At 37.1% G+C, this 20,649-nt stretch overlaps 1 protein-coding gene across 16 annotated transcripts in view; it reads right to left on the bottom strand.

Annotated features, from left to right (window-relative positions):
• CASK (calcium/calmodulin dependent serine protein kinase) overlaps nucleotides 1-20,649 on the bottom strand; it is a 188,004-nt gene that overhangs the window by 62,132 nt on the left and 105,223 nt on the right. For 15 of the 16 annotated variants that reach the window (XM_042034653.1, XM_042034663.1, XM_042034689.1 and 12 more), the window contains exons 6-10: nucleotides 19,377-19,479; nucleotides 9,215-9,390; nucleotides 7,006-7,128; nucleotides 4,553-4,636; nucleotides 2,872-2,971 (exon numbers count right to left, since the gene is read on the bottom strand). In XM_042034653.1, the coding sequence (XP_041890587.1) occupies nucleotides 2,872-2,971; nucleotides 4,553-4,636; nucleotides 7,006-7,128; nucleotides 9,215-9,390; nucleotides 19,377-19,479 (586 nt within the window). Of the gene's footprint in view, nucleotides 1-2,871; nucleotides 2,972-4,552; nucleotides 4,637-7,005; nucleotides 7,129-9,214; nucleotides 9,391-14,326; nucleotides 14,406-19,376; nucleotides 19,480-20,649 lie in introns of those variants that run through there. The other variant, XM_042034784.1, reaches the window with a different exon arrangement.

Raw genomic sequence — 20,649 nt, 5'->3', positions numbered from 1 at the left:
TTTTACATCCTAGAGAAAACCATTTGCAGAAAGCTTGTCAGCTGAGCTGCTTGGTGGCTTTACTGAAGAAGTTACTGAACAGACTGTCAGCAATAAAACAGCATTGTAGTTTAAAAATATTTTAAAAGGTTTTATCACACTCAAAATTCAGCAAGACTGGTTTCTGCCATGTTACCAACAGGATGACAGCAGGATTAATTCAAGTTCTTCAGAGGATGGTTACTGACAAAAGAGGAAACAGACTACCCAGTGGTCGGAACCAAGAGTTATTAACACTGTACAAAGGAAAGGAAGATGTGTACAGAAAAAAACCTGCTTGACTTTATATGAAATTTATCTCTGTTCATTCCCATCTAATTCAGCTATGCAATTTGCTGACCATTGCTGGAGAGCGCTCTAACAAGAATATCCTTTGTGATTCTGCATCTACAAAAGTCACCTGACTTGCTGCCTGTAGTGCTTTCCTATCCCAGGATAATACTCTGGCAGTAGAGGAAGATATTCAAAGGTTCCAGCAACCCCAGGTTTCCAAACTTTGAGAAAGAACGCCTCTAGATTAATTGGGGAAAAAAGAGAGAACTGAAATTTTCTGTTTCTGTGTTTGTAAAGATCTGGAGGACAGGAAATGTAATTTGCATAACTTAATAAGCATCTATATTTCTATATATTTATCTCTGTAAGAGTTCTGTATTTGCCTGTTTCTGACAAATCATTTAGTTACAATGATAAGCTTAATGAAATTTTATGGGAGGAATAATTGGCAACCACATCTAGAATATTAAAAGCTCTTCATTAAGAGTTTATGATCTGGAATAACATTATGAGACATTAGGAAGGAAACTTAAATAACCTTAAGATAATCAAGTTTCTACTGCAATTCAAGAGTTTTATGTTTAATTTCTACAAACTGCTTTAGAATCATCACAAGACCCATGCTACAAGATAGGAATGTTTAAAATATTAGTGTACTTCTGAAGAGAAAACAAAACAGACTTCCATATCTAGGAACTTCAGAAGCTGAAAAGAGTTGTAGTATCTTTTCTTGCAAGGCTCAGTGTTCAATATTAAATATTTTATCAGCTAAAGTAGTGGGTCAGAGAAACATAATGAAAACCATCCACTTAGGATGGTTTCCTGATCACTGTGATCCCCCATGAGTCCAACCAACAATGTTAGATTAGAGAATAACTGCCTTCCTGAGAAACCCAAGCTTTGGTTTCAGCTATTTCAGAGATGAACACATGATAACAATGGATCCAGCACAGATATTCTGTACAATTCACATGTGCACTGCGTGCAAGTATTCTGTGAGCAGGAAAAAAATAGAACTTGTAACTTTTCTGTATACTGATATCTGCAATTACATGACTGAGGAAGACACATGTCCTGTTGATGTGAGACTGAAACTGGAAAGAGGAACTGCTGTTTTCAGATTAGAAAAGTTGCCACTGCCAGTCATGTTGGTGGCCATTCACCACTGAAATGGGGGAAGTAGATGGAAACAAAAATTAAGGCACTGCAAGTAGTTCTAGGTGAAGTAAAACTGACTTATTCTTTCTTTAGAAGAATAGGTGGATCCTTAACTGCAAGTACATCAAGTATTTAAAAGCTGTCTGACTTAACTTAAGCCATAAGGCTGTGATTACCCATTTGCAATAAATGATCTGAGATTCTCATTCATTTCTATGGGAATCATGAGCAGTGTTCATATCTGAGGACAAAGCAATCCTTAAGTACTCGAACTTGAATTCCAAGAAGTGAAATTGGAAAATTTCAACGAAAAAAAGTCGCCCCCATTCTTATGGGGCATGTAATTCTTATATTAATGACACTGAAATTATTTATAATAATTACTTGCTCATATGAAACAGAAGGAAAGAAATAATTAATATATGAAGTCAATATGCAATTCTCTCACCCATAAAAATATTGGGAAAGAGAACTATCACACAGCAGATCAACACACACAATTAAGTTCCTGAAATGTCTTCTAGAAAAGTCAGTGCATAGCTAAAATATTCTGCCAGTACTCCTAAGTTGTTCAGAAAAATAAAGACAGTCCTTTTGGACTTAGGTTTTTCTTAAAGGTTCATTTAAATTGATCCTAAATCCTAATTTTAGATCAGACAGACCAACCCAGACTTTCGCGCTGCAAATATTTTGAGAAATGTTATGTCAAAATTAGGACACATAACTAAGACAGGGCTGTGTTAGTTTAGGGACTGACAAGTTATTTAAATTTCTGAATATGGGCTGTGGACAAAAGGATTGCTTGAGTAAGGTCACTGTCCCATCCAAGGCCTAGATCACAGCACAAGTATTATCCTCCCCTTTGAAATATATTGGGAGGTCCCTGGATGCATGTATTGTCTCCCTCTGAAGATATGAGGGTCAGAAATACTGTCAAGTGAGCTTTAAACAGGACACACCTTAATCATTGTTCTCCAAAACAGGAGGTCAGGAAATTTTGGTACATAATGGCTTCTTTTTATAAATAACTATTACTAAGGTATGAGAACTTAGCTCCTGCCTAAGAATTCAGAACAAAATTTCAATAAGCTTTTATACTCAAGTAATAGGAAGAGAAATTTGAGATTATAGCATTATTTGTAATTAAATGTACATACAAGAAAAAAAATGAAAAAATTAGACAGAATTACTGTAGAAGCTTAAAACTGTGCAGAGATTTTCTCTTTGTTTTTGCCAGTCACGAATGCCATTATGACTGAAAATTATTTATTCTTTCACATGTAAATGCTAACTTAATATTCAATTTTATGGAATGCCAAAGAATTAGTAAATACTTGGTACTCTGGTCAGTACAGACTTAAGACAAGTTGACTGCAGTAAACACACTTTCTGTTAAAATACCTGAGGAGGTGGGGTCTTCAGAGAAGTCTGGCAGCTCTTCAGGGGGGTCACCATAGAAGGAGTTGAATTTGTGGCTTGACACAGCTGCTAGTACTGCCCCCTGAATAAAAATACCCACACAGTCTAAATTACACAAAGAAGGATAATGAAACATTTCCAGACACCTTGGATGACTCAATCTCCTGAATTCTCTTGTGTGTTGACCTTCCCAGTGAAGAGCAAACAAATTTTCTAAGTCTTCAGCTCTGCCTCCCTGTTATCAGTGACCATATCTAACAGAAGAGCTGGTCATACACTAATGAACAGTAAAAATATTCTTTGCAAGGGGATTCATGAGAACAGTTCTTTATGTGAATGCATATTGAAATAATAACTATGAGGCATAAATTTACATTATAGTACAATGTAAACAAAATAACTAATCTCTTTATCTTTTATCTAGACTGAGTGGATTAGCAGGTATAAAAATTCACTCTTTAAAGCAAAACTCTATGTTTTTATTTTAGAAATTGTTATAATTTGACATTGACAGCACTAGAATGCTTTGACACCCATAATACATCAATATAAAAGTAATACAGTCATACAGATAATCTCAGAGTCCCAGAATGAGTGTTACAGGGGAATTTACAAAACCGGAAAAATGGTTACCTGCTCTGAGATATATTTACCTGTTCAAGTAAATCACACTTTAACCACTCAGGTTTTAATGCCTCACAGTTACGGAAGTATGGACAAATTTCATGAAACATACTGCAGAACACAGCAGAACACGGCTTCGGATAAAATGGCATAAAAAAATAATGAAGGTATAAAAGCTCAGGAAACTAAACATAGTGGCATCCCCAGGAAGAAATGTGGGAAATATCTGAAACTGCACCTAGAACAGGAATCAGGTCATATTCTAAAATGTACTAGCTAGCATTTTAATGGAAGTATTACCTGGGCATGCAAACCACCAAAAAGAAAGAGCTGTTCATGAACTGTGGCAACTGTGCACCCTAATCATCAGCTACATTAAACTTTTGCAAAGCAGCAGCTCAATGTGAATACCTGATTCTGAGTTTTATTACAAATTGTAAAACAGCCCATGAACTGTAATGCTCCACACCTCTGTCATAATTTTCTGAACCTTTCAGTGAATTCAGAAATGTTTCTGTTAAACATCCCATGACAGGAACTGAAGAGAAATGATGCTGTTTTGGGCTAAAATGTTAATGCTCTTTTCAATATGGCTAAGAAATAAACTAGTATGTAGTTAAACATAAATAGGATAAACTGTAGAACATGTATTCGTTCTTCTTCAACAAAGACATTAAAAATTACAATGTTCCTTTTATTATAAAAGTAACACAACAATAACAGACATGATTGCACCATTCTCTCCAGTAATTCGTATTACACAGAATTACTGAATTGATTGAAGATGAAGACCTCATATACACCTGGGTTGATAACAGACAATTTGCACTGAAATTTGAAAACTCTGCACTAAGAAAGAAAGGACAAACAGCCTTTCTAAGACATCATTTCAACAAACGTCTGTGAAGTCCTGCTGCAACTTTTTATTTTATTGCTGACTTCAAAGCATAGATTTCTCTTAGCACTTTTAAAATGAATCAAGTATCACACAAAATCTGAGCTGTGTAATTATATTCTTTTAACACTACATTCAGTTTACCTTTAGTTTTCGTCTTGCATTGAATTTTCTCAACTGTTCTACTGTTTCTGGAAGATGAATCTTGTATGCATAGCGATCTCTCTCCTTGAAAAACCCCACAAAAAACACACCAAAAGAACATTAAATAAATACAATAATTTTAATATCCTCTTGACACTAAGAAACCAGACAAGAAATGTGACATCTCGTAAGTATCCTAAGGAGACTGAGGATTTATTGCAACTTAAGGAAAACTTAAAGTGATTAAGAGGGATTAAAATACTTTGACAGAATTTTTAACTTGGGCCAGAGATATTTTCTATTTATTAATGTTGTTTCCCACCTTGTAGTAAGACCCCAGTCTTTTGTTTTACTATTGTGCTGTCAGTCTGTCTAGCACTGAACTTTGAAGCTGGCAAGCAGAAAGTAGTTCTGCTTTTTGAATTCACAAACCCCAGTGAAGCAACACATTCAAGGACTCTTTTACAGGGTGCTTGATACTTCAGATAAGCTTGGGAGGTGGGGTACATGTCCAACAGGGCAGGAAGTGCCAACTCAATGGCTGGTGGTACCAGGGGATGGTAAAGGAAGAATTCTCCACTGTAGGCAAAGATGAAAAATGTGCCAATGAACAATTGCAGTGACAGAAGGGGCAAAACTTGGGCAGCCAACTAACTTTTTCCCCTGAAGCTACATAAAACCATTAATTTAATGTGTCTGTCACATGCATCTCCTGAATCAGAGTGAAACCACGGCAGTCTCTTTATGCCACTAAAGATGTCTCTGTCTCATGCTGTATTTGCTCCTATCTATAAATGGTTTTAGAAAGTTCTGAGTCAGCAGGGAAGGCAGTTTATTGCAGACAAAAAAATGAGAGGACTGACTGGTTAGACTGCAGGCCTGAGCTTGGAAACAAAGCTGTCATAAACTAAACCACCTATTTGCTCACGTCATTTCCAACAAATAACAAGATCAGAAAGAGACCACGGACATCAGAAGCATAAAGCTGCACAGGAAGAGCTTGCACATTCAAATTACAGAACTGGGTTTTAAGAAACCTAATCAGCTGAGTTGCTCAAACAACAAAAATGACAGGTTGTCTGCCAAAATGATCCTCAACCAAGCTCTAGCTTTGGCATCTAAATGTGGGTATGCTCACAAAGTGAAAAAAAAGTCCAATTACAAGGAGGTTAAAACAGATCATCTATGTTTGCATGATAATCTGAGATACCAAAACATGGTGTTCATTTCCATACTCCTTGCTATTTGACACACTATGTATGTCCCAGATAAACAGACAGACAGAACTTTGGCTCTTTTTGAGTGGAAAGGCTTGAACCTGCAGTTTTCCAATAGTCAGAATTCTGAGTTGCCTTAACCACTGTCATTTCTGAGAGGTGAACACTCCTGACCTCCTTTTAAAAGGTAGACCATTCTGCAGCTTGGAATACAGGAGTCAGAGGCAGAAAGAGAGCAGAGAAGTGGAAGAGTGACTCCATTCACTGGTGGTTACATGAATTACTTGGAGGGAGAAGGGCATATGATCCCGTTCTTCCCAGGTTCTTTTTTTGTGGGTTTCTCTTTGTCTCATGTACAGCATATAAAGAGTCCAGCAGCAGACACCAGATTAGCCCCCTTTCAAAATAAGTGCCCTGTTTAAGCTAATGATAGTATGACTCTCTTACCCTGGACATCCACTATAGAAAAGAAGTAGAGGATAACAATGAAAAATAGTTAATTCATCACCTTCTGCCAAAGGAAATACAAAGCTCTGAGCCAGTACTTGCCACCTTTTGTATCTGCAGCACAACCCATCATTCTCCAACCCCAATGTTTAGCACAGACTACTGATGGACTGCTGAGAAGCTACAGGTGTATTTTCTCCTGCTCCTGTTGTAAATCTTCAGTGTTCAGTAAGTACTCTTCCACTGGCTTAAACTGTGTTGTAAGTTCTGCCATCACTGAAAAATAGTTTGACTGCCAGATGTCATATGATTTTATGCAGTCACAGTGGCCTTGGAGCAACACTCCACTACTTTCTTCCCTCTGGTGGGATATTTTCAGGACTCTAATGAAAGGAAGCAGCACAGCTCAGTAGCATAACCTACTGCAATAGACTGCAGGACTATGCAAGTAACAGGAAAGAGGTTTAGATATGACTGAGAGAAAAGGAGATCAGAAATTACTCCTCTGGAGTTTGACAGCCACAGAAAGACACATAAACATCTTCTTTAAGCTTTATGCTACGCAGCCCTACTCCCTGCATTCTGGTGCTGCTGGTGTTTGCTCTCAAACAAGAGTTTTAGCCTGGCAATTATCAAAATCTCAGACTCTAATCCTACAAAGCATTTAAAGCACATTATCACACACTTTGTACCGTTCATGTCTACTTTGAAAAGCTCAGCAAAAAAAAAGAAATAAATGTTTTTCTCCCTTGAAGAGGAAACAGGCATATAAACAGCTGCTTTTGCTACCTTTAACCAGGGGTGATTCAGTGCTTCATACACTGTTATCCTTTCTGCTGGATCCAGCATAAGCATGCGGCGTACCAGATCTTTGGCACTTTCAGAAATATGGCTCCATTGCCTAGGATTCATCTGATTACAAGCAAGAAAAACCAATTAAATTAGTAATAAGAACGTAGAAAAAAACCTACTTTTTATGTAAAGTAATTGCAGAGATTTAGCAGCGGTTGGTGCTTGCAAACATTTCATAGTAATAAACGTAAAAGAAAATGTCTACTTTTTTAATAACTTGTAATAAATTGTACACTAGTTGCTATTGAAATGGCATAAAAATTGAAAACATAAAGCCTGACATATCCTTGGTATTATAACTACAGTATAATTTCTACCAAGTCTACATTCTGCTCAGATAAAAGTTGACTATTCACTAGAAAAAGCAAAAAACAATTAAGCTCTGTTTGACTGTTAATTATGCATATGATAAATGCAGACATTAAATCTACTCCTGAAATCAATATGTAGCATGAGAATTCATCTGTTTCAACCCACAATTTCATGCCATTGATTCTGGGTAAGAAGGGAGGAAGATAATGCCTGTTGTGAACTACTCTGATCCTGTCCTGAAGATGCTATGGACAATGGCTCTTTCCAATAAATTCCTTTCAACTTCACAACAGGTAAAGTTTCTCCACTAGGAAAGCACACAAGGACAAGACAATACAGGCAGTTGCAACACTTTCAGAACAGAACTTTATCTTTAGGAGATACAATGTGAAGGATGATTTAGAATATATTTTCATTTTGTGCATATGCAGGTTTGTGCCCAACCAGTCAAAATGGTGGACACCTGATAAAACCATACCAAAGTAAGAAAATTCTTTATGTGATATAGAGGATTATATCCTTATGGTATTTCTAGTACTTCTTTAATTTATGAAGAAGCTAAGTTTTATTTAGATTATAGACAGATAATTTTACAAAGTACTAAATGCAAATTCAAAATTATAACCAGACTCCTTTCAAAGTTACAATCTGGTCATTTAAAGATGTCCATTTTACTTAAAATCAGTCTTTACAACAAATGATCACTTTGAATCGGGGCACTCAGCAATGTTATCTGGCTATGAAATGTGCATTTATAGCTGTGATTCAAAATTTCTTTTTCAGCTCTAATGAAATGAAGGTAATTGCAAATTTGACAGGATTTTCACTGAATAGACATATTATTGTGGAAACAGGAACAGAAAAGGAACTAAGAGAACACAATGTGCTAGTCATAACTGTTTTTTTAAAATAGAGAAGTTAACTTGTACCCTTCCAGAAGGCGTTAGCTGCTTAAAAGATTCCATAAAGAAATCTTCCATAAAGTGGTACATCTGTCAGTCTGTGCAATCCCAAAACTAGTGCCATGAAGAAATGCTGCTGTTTCTAGGAATATAGAATTTGAAGAACGAAATATGTGCTCCTGACCAAGTCCAGTAACACTCCTGTCACATTTTAGCAGGCTGTTAAGGTGATAGAACAAAACAGACTATCACACAGACACAGGAGTTTCCAGTTGTAATTTGCTAATGCACAGCTCATGTATGACCTTGGTTACAAAGTAGAGCAAGGCTGATCTTAGACAAACCCACAGCAACAGTGAAGTTGAAGCTTTAAATTTGTCTCCACATGATCTGGGAGGTTGATGCTGTGAGACAGCTTTTCTTCTGTGCACACCGACCTGCTCTCAGTTGCAAGTGGCTCCTTTTGAACCATCAGCTGCATTTTACTACACACTGTACTAAGAAGAAAAATGCCTACCTGCATTTGTGCAATAACATGCATTTTGTTTTAAATCAAGGCAATATGGTGATGAATGTTTATGATAGTTCTCTTAGTTGATCAAAAAATTTAAATGGGTATAAATCTGAGGTTACACTGTTTTCTACTTCACAGCTAAACCTCATGTCTTCCTGCTGGGCTCAACATACAACTAAGGGCTGATTTTAACACAGACTTATTATTTCATTTGAGCAAGTATTTCCACGTTGTAATTCCTAGCATTGATACAAAACACATTAGGTACAAGACAGACCGGGGAGGGAAAATCATCTCTCTTCCTGTGTGGCAGACTCCCATAAGCTTTAAATCAGGCTAAACACAAAAATCAACTTCCAGAAATTTTACCAACAGAGCTCGTCTCACTGGAAAAGGGTTCAGGTATGCTGTCATTTACCTTGTATTTGCCTTTAATAATGCCTTCAAATAATCTTTCCTTGGTTCCATAGAAAGGCAAACAACCGCTTAGCAGGATAAAAAGGATCACACCACAACCCCAAACGTCTACAGGCTTCCCATATGGTTCTCTTTTTACCACTTCTGGAGCCATAAAATGAGGTGTTCCTACACGTCCTAAATGGAAATAAAAAGAAAATCGAGTCAAAGAGATGTGTGTCAAACATGGAAATAAAGAACATCACTGCATTAAACTAGAACTGTTTTAATAAATTTTGTTCATGGTTTAATGCTTTTAACACAATTCTTTTTTCCTTAAGTTTATATTTTTATATATATCCAGTGAGATAAATCAGCATTTTCCCTTTTGCTTCATTTTTACTTTTAAAAATTGAGGAATAGTCTACCCTAGCTGGCAGACTGTGAAACAAGACTTATATCAGCACTAAGATTCTTCAGTGAAACTTGCCATATAAAAGCAAACCCATCAATTTGGACAATCTTTGAGACAGGAATTATTCAGAGAGCAAGTACAAAGATACTGTAGAGTTCTAGTCCACACTGATAACCTGAAAAAGCTGTATGTAATTGGCAAGAGCAGAGTTTGGGCTGATGCTCTGCCCAAACCTTGTCTGGTCTACTGAAACTGCTAACAAAAATGCAAAATGCTAGCAAGTGTTATTCATTTATTTGAAGAGTGTAATACCTTACTGCAGATAAAAAGGTAATGCTAATTTGTTTCACACACTGCTTTCATTGAAGGCAATTAATGTTTCTCTATGAAAACAAAATGTATTTAGTGCCAACTGATCTTTTGAGCAGATAAGACTGACAATACCCTTCATTCAATTTCTATGTAACACATTAAGCCAAATAAAAGCAATGAACATTTTACCTCTCCTTATAAATGTTTTCCATTGCAAAGAGTTTCATTTCCATTGCAAAAATTAAGCTTGGAATGCTCAGGTCATCGCTGACACTTACAAACACTGTAGTCTTTGGACTACACTGGTTCCATCAATTATCAAGAGGAGAAAAACCTGTGAGTGTAGCAAACTGTCACCACTTGTACTCCCCCTCCATAAATTATTGTTGCTCACTACAGTGGATTTCAGAGGGTCCATTCCAGGCTTGCAGCTCCTCTCAGCTGGTAAGGACAGCCAAAAATGAAGCTCAGAGAATATGAAGTGTTTGCAGTGCACGCAATTAACTCAGTCTTGTCTTTGTAAAGAGACTCTTGCTTGATTAACCTGTCCTGCTCACCCTCTGCATGGCAGTCAGCTAAGACACAGCACTGGGAACAAACACCTGGGAGACTGTTTGGAAGTAGCTTAGTCAGTAAAGATCCTTTGTTTATTCCACCTAATGCAGGAATATGATCTGACCATGTTCTGTTAATTAGTCCTTTTTGCATCCAAAGGATTAAAGATTTGTCAGAAAGATAGCAGCTTTTTAACCATACTCTTACGAAAAAAACACTACCATTGTCAAACTTCTTCACATATTTGTATTAATAAACCTTTTCATTCCCAGTTTATGAGGGAATTCCTCAGCCAAACAAATGTTGAGGATCTCTGTGACAAAGGGATGTTACCTCATCACTAAACTAGGCTGGCATCTTAAGAAGTCCCTGTAGTCCAGGCTGACCTGACAGCAAAGGGGCAGTTCCTCCTTGAGCTAAAAAAGAATAAACCAGCAAGATATTGCAAGTTCAGCTCATCCCTCATATCACAGGGGGAAGAGGAAAGATATTTAGTCTGGACAAAGAAAGAGATGCACATGGGGACAGATGACTCATTCTTCCTGTTGGCTGTATACAGTTTATAGTTATATGATGTAATTTCAGCCTAAATGATAAACTTCAAAGCCAAATCTTCAAGATTGCTTATATGAGGTAAAGAATTATCTCCTTAGATGACTCTCTCTCTTTTAGATGGCTGGTGGCAGGGAAGAGAAGGAAAATGGAAATTATATATACATCCAGTATGCATAAGTTGCTGGGAGATCAATTTTTTGCCTTTTTTTATGGGCCTAAAGATTTTTAACTGTAAGGGTTTCGTCCCTTTTTTCCCCTTTTGGATGCCATCATTTGTGACAGCAAAAGCATCAACATTTCCAGCTCTGTATCAGGCTATGCCTGTGCATAAGCAGCAACATCTGACTGTTCAAAGAGCATTTTTCTATCCCTTAGACTGCTCACGTGATGTTCGTGGTGTGCCTACCACAAACTGGAAACCTTTAACTCAGGAGATCATCAGAGACCACAGAGCAGCCTGGCTTAGCCAAGCCGTGTTTGTCTCAGTGGGAACTTCCTGAGACTGGGGTGCAAAAGAACCCATTTGCAGTTTTGGAGCAGGTGTAACCTTTCTTACACGTTGAAAGAAAATCTTTTGTGGTACTAAAGCTCATTTAAATCTTTTTAATCAGTACAAATGGAAAATCATATACTCTCTGAAAATTCTGCCTAACCACCAGGCTTTATAATTGCTGTTATAAAATCTGGCAAGTCTGGAGAAAAGGGATTACTCCAAAGACAAACAGGAGAAATCAGTAGAAGACAATATATGGGAAAAGCAAGCTATTTAAAAGAGGCATTAAACTCCAGGGAGATGTATGGTTTTCTGGATAAAGCAGCTAATGAAACCATGAACCTTACATATCAAATGATATCTAAGCTGATTTAATGCGTATTTTCAACAACTATGTACCACCCCTCTCAGGTCACGAACTTCTTTGTGGTTTAAGTAAGAAATTGCAGAGAAGAACACGGTACAAAAATGACTGTGTTGTGAGGTTTGGGTTTTGGCTTTGGGCTTTTTTTTGTCCATGCACTTAAGTTTGCTGGGCATTTCAGTACACTGAAGGGTAACGTACAGAACATCTTGTGTCCTTGCAAACAAGTACATTTTCTCCTGGTGTAAAATAGCCTATTTAGCAGCAACATACGCTATAAAAGCAATCCAAGAGCATGATGCAGTGTAGGAATTCATGTTTCAAGGTGCTGGCACTGGGGGCTGCAGGGGTGGTCTCTGTGAGGAGGGGCTGGAGCTGCCCCATGCCAGACACAGTTCCAATGGCATCACTGCAGGGCACAGCTCAGCCCAGCAGTCAGGACAGTGGTGCTGCAGAGAAAGTGTAAGAAAGGGAAAAACACTGCCTAGCAAATAAGGAGTTTGGGAACTGCCATTTCCCACCCCCCTTGCACCACTCAGGGTTGGGGGGTGAGCCAGCAGTGAGAGAGTGAAGTTGAACCTGGAAAGGTGAGGAGAGGAGGCAGTTTAATTTTTGTCTTTTGTTTCCCACTACCCAAATCTATTTAATACTTCAAGGCTCCTAGTTTGCTTCATCAGCTCAGAATGTGAGGCTGCATGTTCACTTAGTGCTCAAGTGCTCTTACAAACAGACAAGTTATGGTTGGAAGCCAGTCCCTCTCTAATTATCACACATCTTTTTGCTCCCCTGAAGTCAGAAGGTGGCTCTTCTGTGACAGGTAGAAGATATTTGTTGGCTGGGTCCAAACCCAGGACACCATAAAAATCCACTTTGATGAACTGCTTGATGTGGAACAGAAGGAATAGAGTGGTTTAGTAAAAGGAAACACATTACATGGCTGTTTAGGTCCCCACCAGGCTGCTGCCATAAACCAGATGAGAAATGGAAGTTACTTAAAAGCAAACTGAAAAATCAGTGCTATTAAGTCTTAATACTCACTTCTAAATTTAAAATGACAACTCCATAAATACAAAAGAAATTATAAAGAAGACTAGGCTAAGTTAATGGAATCCTGCCATTTACCACTGCTAGATTGTAAGTAGGGGAAACACAGACTGATTTGGTTTTGTAACCTCATTAATGCTGATTACAAGAACCTGATACTTCAGGTGAGAGGGATGAGGTGGATACTTATGGTGGTGGAAATCACAATTTTATGTCCATGAAAAAACAAGCCTGGAAGAAGCAGAAACTTAATTGGTTGAGACTGAACTGTCCGTCAAATGGGATTAAAAAATGCATTTATATGTGTATATATGTATTGGAATCTTACAAAGGCTAAGGCAATTTCTGGGTCAGCTGTCATCCTTGTGACCACTCCACTGGGTTCATCAAAGGAGCAAATGATGATTTTGAAGTTATTCTAAAAACTGACCTGAGCAAGGACTATTAAGCTGCACCTTTGAACTGCACTCAACTCAGCAAAATGAACAAAGTGCACACATGAACTTACACAGATAGGGAGATTTCCTATGTTGCAGCTACAAAAACTGTAAGGACTATCAGGAATGGCATAAATACAATCTGTAGATAGCAAAGTTGTCTAAAATCATGGATATTCATTGCCCTTTAGATCAAATATCACTTCTGCTGAAAAATATTTAGTAGAAAATCTGCCTTCAAAACATGTCCAGTGTAAATTCTTCTCAACAGTTCAGTTTTAAAATATTTTAGAAGGTTTTGAATTTTCTTTGGTGTTTTGGGAGAAAGTGCATCTTTTTGGAGGCAGTGTGAGAAAGAACAGTAAGGAAAGGCACTTTTTTTTGTAACAGGTAACTTCTGCCTTCCACAGGCCTTTTATTCTTCAGGATATAAGCACACTCATGGATGTATTCAAATGACTGTGCATGAAAAAATAACATTTTAATTAAACATAGATTGCATGCATGCACACACAGAGCATTTTTAGTTGTATCTGTATATGAGAGGAAATCCTATAGAAGATAGGAATCCATTTTCTGTCTGTGTGCTTTTAGGTTCCTCTTCTCTGTTCTAGAGTGGCACTAACTGAAAATCATCACTATACAAAGACTCAACAGTGGCATGTAGTCAGTGTGACACCTGTCTCCATCCATTTCACTGTAGATAAATATCTACACCAAAGCATTTGCTGAGTTAGGAAGCACTCAGTGCCTGGACAGGTACACCCAGGTTACTTTGGTAAGGATACCTTATAGAGGTAAATTTTCTTATCAGCCAGTTTTGAGGCATGCTGGCTGCCTGCAAATGTATAAAGTTGCTAATTTTGCTGATTTTTCCTGTGGGTAAACAGAGAACTTCTGTCTTCAGGTGCTGTCAATCTGACATTATTTACAAGCACTAGAGATAAATTTTGACTTACCTTTGATAATTTAGTTTCTATGACTCTTTCCATACTATTCCAGACAATAGGGCTATGCTTTCCACAAGAAGAAGAGTATATACAGAGACCCAATCAGATTTTGTCATCCCTAAGGCAGGGGATTGATGACCAAGATATCAGAAGGAGAGTCTTTCAACAGCAGTAGTATCTGAACGATGTATAAGGAAACAACTGGAACAAATAATTTTTAGGAAAAAAAATGTGAGGTACTAATAAACATCACCATCTGACCTCTCACAATAGTGTAATAAGAAATATGCTCACAAATTAAGGTGTTTCTAAAAGAGTGGGATGTCCAGAATAATGTGGAAGGAATCAAAGAATCACACACAACAGATCAGATAGGCCAGTGCTTTACTATTCTTAATTCCTTTCCACATTACTCCAGACAATAGAGATGTTTAAAGTAGGTGTACAGAGAAGATGAGTAGATTTAAAAAAAAGGAAAAAAAGGGGGGGCGGGGAAGGGCAATTCAGCTTCAGCACAGAAGATTGTCTGAAGAAAATGTGTTTAAAAGATGCATCAGCAGACAACTGGACAACTGGATATGAGTGTCCAGAAAACAAACAAAGCAAAGCTCACATGTTAATGAGACAAATTATAATTAATTCAGTGGCCTTTTCTGCCATAAAAGTATGAAGGAGGAAGTAAACCTAAATGATTTCTCAACACATTAGCCTCCTGTAAGCACTCTCAAATCAGCCCAGATGTGAAGTGGAATTTCTGTGAGACAGTAAACCACAGTTGTATCTTTTAAATAAAACAAAGTCTCTTAAAGGCAAAGCTGTGAAGGGACTCACATTCTTTTATTTTTCAGGAAAAAAAAGTGAAAACACTGATGCCTTAAGAGGTACTACCCTTTAAGAGAAAGAAGAATACTAGTGTACGACCTCAGCTTACAAAATTTTACTTCTTGGAAAACAAATGAAATCTTTGAAATACCATTCCAACACTAATGATGAAAAGCAAAAAAAGTCTATGCAGCATAAAAACCCTCCAACATTAAAAAAAAGAGAAAGCGTTTTCTAACCTGAGGTTTATAAAACCACCAAGAAGATCCAGTTTGGTGAAGCACTAAACAGGTGGCCCAGAGAGGCGGCAGATGCTCCATCCCTGGAAACATTCAAGGTCAGGTTGCTCTGAGCAACCTCATCTAGTGGAAGGTGTCCCTGCTCATGGCAGGGGGTTGGACTGGATGACCTTTAAAGGTCTCTTTCAACCCAAACCATTCTATGATCATTTTTACACTGATGAGAACAAAACAAAAAATAAGGAAGTTAAAAGACTCTGCCCCCTTCCCCCCCCATTCCATGGTCTTATTTAGAGGGAAATTTATGGCAATGCCTTCCTTTGCTGTTTTTGTAGTAGGTCTAAAAAAACAGCTCACAAGGAACCAAGAGCACTTGCTATTTATGTGCTGTACTTCTACTAAGAACACATAAGATGTTTTCCCATAAGATGATAATTTACATTAGGATACTACTGGACTTTGAGGGAGCCTAGGGTATCTAACTAATATAATGTATGAGAATTAATACTGGACTGGATTAGCATTATGACAATCTGTGACATTTTACTGCTGATGGTAAAACATGAAAGGCACTTAACTATCCACAGATAAAGAACCTCATCCCACTTAGGTCTATACCATTATCTTTTTTTGCACTAGTTGAAACTAGGAGAAATTAAGTAGATTAAGTGAAGGAAATGCCAGTTGTGAACTCAATGGTTTTTGTTCCTCAGACTTTTACACCATATACTAGCTAAAAATCCCAAGATTTAGCATCTAAGATATTTGATATCAAATAAATCTCATGTCACATTTAAGAAAATATTGTGACAATTCACACTATGTTCTGCAAGAAAAGCTCTCCAAGGAAGGAGACAGAGATCATAATGTGAGATTAGTCTCTTAAATCACTGACTTCCCAGAGGTTCCACTACTCCAGGTGCATCATAACAATGCAACACAGACTGTTTAGGGTCTATGTGCTGTTCCATAAAGGAATTCACTTATAAATTACAATGATCTCTAACTCCTGTGTACATTGCCAGAGTTCCTTTAAAAGGTACCTATTTCAATGCTTCAAGTGAAGCCCTTTGAGCACAATTTTCCACTTCTGATCATAAGAACTGAAGCAAGAAGAGACCTGCAGAGATTGGTAGCTCATGAAATCTATTCCCTGTAACTCAGATGACAACACATGATTCTTATCCACTTATTGCAGCTTATGGGCCAATGGAGTGGAACAAAAAGTATTTCCTCACATTTTCCCTTCTGGCCTTAGGAAGAAACGAGGTATGGCTATGTTCTCTTATTTGGTATTTTATTTTACTTAAATAAAATAAATAATGATTAATAATTAAACTTTCTTAAAAATAATCCCAACTGAGTTGTTAGCTGATACAATACAGTCACTCCTAAAATCTCTTCCATACACATTTTCATCAATGACATCTAGTATGATGTCATAGCTTGTTGTCATGAGCTCTCTTATGCTTCTGTTAAACAGCCATCTACCTGCTTGAAAGAACCCTGTAGTAACAACCCTTCTAAACCTCACAAGTCTGTCTTCAGACTTACATCAAAATATTTTAACACCTGGGGTTTAATTTAACTTCACTACAAAAATCCTTCCCCAGCAATTTATGCACGCTCTGATAAAGATGTCTTTATCAACTGAAAAAAATGTTGCAGTCCCAAACAAAGCAAAAGCTGTAAGCTTGAAGGCTGGCTTCGAACACATTAAAGGAGAAAATTCCCTTTAGATTGTTCTCCTGGGGCTACACAGAATCTGGGATTGCCAAGTGTGTCAAGGTACAAAAGTAGGAAAAACAACCCAAACAAAGCACAGGGGATTTTTAGGTCAGTAAAATTATCTTAATACCATGATAGCTTTTATTTCATAGATAATTTCTTTTTTGATGTATTAACCACCAAATACAGGCATTGCCATCCTAAAAGGGAAATAACTGACTATGTCAAGAGGAATCAATGTTTTTCACTAAAAATTTGAAAAGCAATCTGAAAGTGAACAGGTTGGTTACGATACTGCTGAAACTTCTCTATTTGGAGAGTTTCTACTTCATTTAGGACACAATTGAGAAATAAGAAGTGCCTGGAAAATATTGTTACTCTTATGACAAAACTCATCCATAGGGCATATGGGTAAAGTCCTTAAACAAATGTGTAGATAAACATTGATTTATAAGAAATTTATAGTCCAGTTCAAACAGCCAGTATTGACAGCTTTCATATAACATACATGGATGATATTGTAAAACTGAGTAAGATCTTGCCAGTTCTGTGTAGGGAACTGTCTAGTAATTTGTCTTCAGGAAGGATTCTGGCAGGGAAAAGAATTGCCAGATAACAGATGCAGTTTGTGGTATAAAGACTGGAATGGAAGATGAGAAGAAAAAGAGGAGTCTGTTACGGAGAAAACCTGAAAGAAGCAGGAGAATCGAGACTCTCCACAGAATATAAATGAAGTGGAATTACTCTGGGTATACCTGAAAGCAAGTGGAATTTGAAGCTGAAAGCAACAATTGCTAATGAAAAGGCTGCAAATTGGAAATGTCAGTTGAGAAAATGGGAAAAAAAGAGTGTATGAAGGCAGACCAATATGGCAGAAGTTGAGGTGGAAGAAGCAGAAGATACTGATAGAGAGAAATATTACAATGATAAGGTTTGAGAAGCTTCTGTAAGAGCTGCAAACAGAAGCCCCAGCACTGATCACTGCTTGGAGGTTGAGCACAGGAACAGTGACAGGAAAGCAGCACTGGGAACAGGGACAGGAAAGGAAGGCCACGGAAAACTTTGGGGGAAAATGCTGTAATTTTTTTTTTTTTTTCAAAGTTAAACTTGAATTGTTAGACAATTGGTAGTCTGAAAGTACACTGCATCTGACTACCTGCAGAAGAGTAGCTGAAACAGAAGAAATGGGTAAAGTTGCTCAGCTAGAACATAAAAAACTAAGAGAATTATAAATAAAAGTGTAGAAACTACCACTAAAAAAAGCAGTGGCTGAGGTGCAGATAATTTGAGTAATACAAGACAAGTAAAGGAAGGAGTGACCTTTTTATTAAAGCTTAACTGAATGGGTATTTTCTTTGAAAAGATATCTCTAGGTAATAAGATACTTGGATATTTCCAGGGTATCAGTGATATCCAGAAGGCATTGGAAGCTGTTGGTATGTTTATACTGGATTTGCTTTTTATTTTGAAAAACATAGAAAAGTCAAATTGACACAGAACTTTAAGTGATTAGATTAGGAAATCTGAGTTTTTGAAGAAGCATGGTACTGAAGGAAGTTACTAATTTTGAATAAAAAGTATTAAAACTAACAAAATGTTTTGTTGTGGTCTCCTACTCTGGCAATGAAAGCATCAGAAAATTGATTGGGTCTTCATCTGTGCAGGCTGATTAAAGCATAACCCTATTGTCTGGAACAATATGGAAGGCAGCTAGAGGAAATAAAATCCACAGAAAACAAAACACAGTCAAAAAATATACATACATATCAAGATATTGATGTCTTATGCAATAATTACAATGAAATATTAAAACACAGAAAAGAATCACATGTGAAAACTAGTAAGATTTTGCTATTAAACAGCACAGCATTCTGACAGGAATCGCCTCTCCAACAGGGGAGCACTGACGATGCTTGAGTCCTTACTCAAGTGCTTCAATGACAGCATTTTTATTTTCTTTGCTTTACCAAGCATGAAAGAATTAAGCCAAAGCTTGCATTAAAGTGGAAAATTCTTTGGGTTTTTTCAGTTTTATTTTGACCAAACCAGCATGAGCTCCTATTGAGTAACATTTACAGGGATTTAATACTCAATGTAGTGAATACACAATGTTACATTCCACTACCAATTTAGCATTTACCATGTTAAGAAAGTCTTCAGTGAAAGACTATTTTTGAGCTCTTGTTTTGCAGGCCAGGCTGTATCAGAAGAACAGAACTCTGCAGTACAACATGCACAATACTAAATAACGTGGAAGGAAAATGTCTTACCTCCAGCAACTAGCCCAGACTCTCCTAACTGAATTGCTACCCCAAAGCCACCAAGCTTTACTGGGGCTGAATTTTCTTTTGAGGCAAGCAGTACACAGTGTGGCTGAAAAGACAAAAATCCAGACAAGTTACTATACTGTTTGAGAAATACAATTTGTAATTTAGAAGTTATTTTCATAAAAGTGTGAACAGAAGTTAGATTTTACTTTTCTAAAAATAATGTCTTAATTTCAGGGTTTTGTTTTTTTTTTTTCTGGCATAGACTCCTCTCTCTACATTGGCTTCCCTTTTATTGCCTCAGGCATAGCAAAATCCTTTCAGAACTTACCAGAACTAGCACGGAACACAAAGTGAAATCATGATAAAATGGAGATAAAAACTCATGTCTATAATTTCTTACCTGATATTACTTTTCCTTTTTGTCTTTCATCCTATTAACCCTTACACTCTTTCAATTCCCCAGCTGAAATATCCTGCCTAGGATACATTTTGTGGGTTCTTATCCTTCCCAGAGAGGACATAGAACACTATTTTGAGCCTTAATCACAGAATTCACTCATCACTTCTCAACTGCAGGAAAGAACAGGAACACCCCACAGATATTCTAGTGAGGGATATTGTTTAGGTTTCTAAACTGGATTCCAGCCATTGCTATCTATACCTTTGATTTTTTACAAATAAGAGTGAGATGTAACTTATAAAAATGAAATAATATACAACGATTGACTGCTGTAGGAGGAAGCAACATACAGACAAAACCTATTGAAACACAATTTAGTATTAAATACACATACCTAAACAATTGCATTTAATTTAGAACTTCCTGTATTTACTCAAAGCCTCTCTTTTCAAGACCATATTATTTTAAATGAAGAACCTCAAATTTGTATACTACTTCCTGAGAATACATCACTGCTTAAATTGCAAAACTAAGAACTCAGAAGAGTGCACAGGAGCTACCAGAATTTCAGTCTGACCACCTGTAAAACCATCATCTCTAACCACGCACATCTTTTTGTAAAAGTTCCAATTATATGAGAACAAAGATCTTCAAGACAATGCTCTTCAGGTCTTCATTAAATTTAGGCCTTGTCATAGCAGGTCTTCTAGAATCTACTGTAAAATTTCTAATTTATAAATGTAATTTTCAATTCCTTATGCCCTACTTGAGAGAGTATTACCAGGTGGTATTATTGCTGCATATTGTATTTCACTTCTGCCTTAGTGAAATGGTTAAGCTGCACGCTTTGGGTGCTTTCACATCCTCTCATTG

The sequence above is a fragment of the Corvus kubaryi genome, unplaced genomic scaffold (assembly GCF_017639235.1).
Source record: "Corvus kubaryi isolate FWS band 111438036 unplaced genomic scaffold, C.kubaryi_AGA036_p1.0 133, whole genome shotgun sequence".
Taxonomy (NCBI): Eukaryota; Metazoa; Chordata; class Aves; order Passeriformes; family Corvidae; genus Corvus; species Corvus kubaryi.
This window is presented reverse-complemented; position numbering and strand designations above follow the sequence as displayed.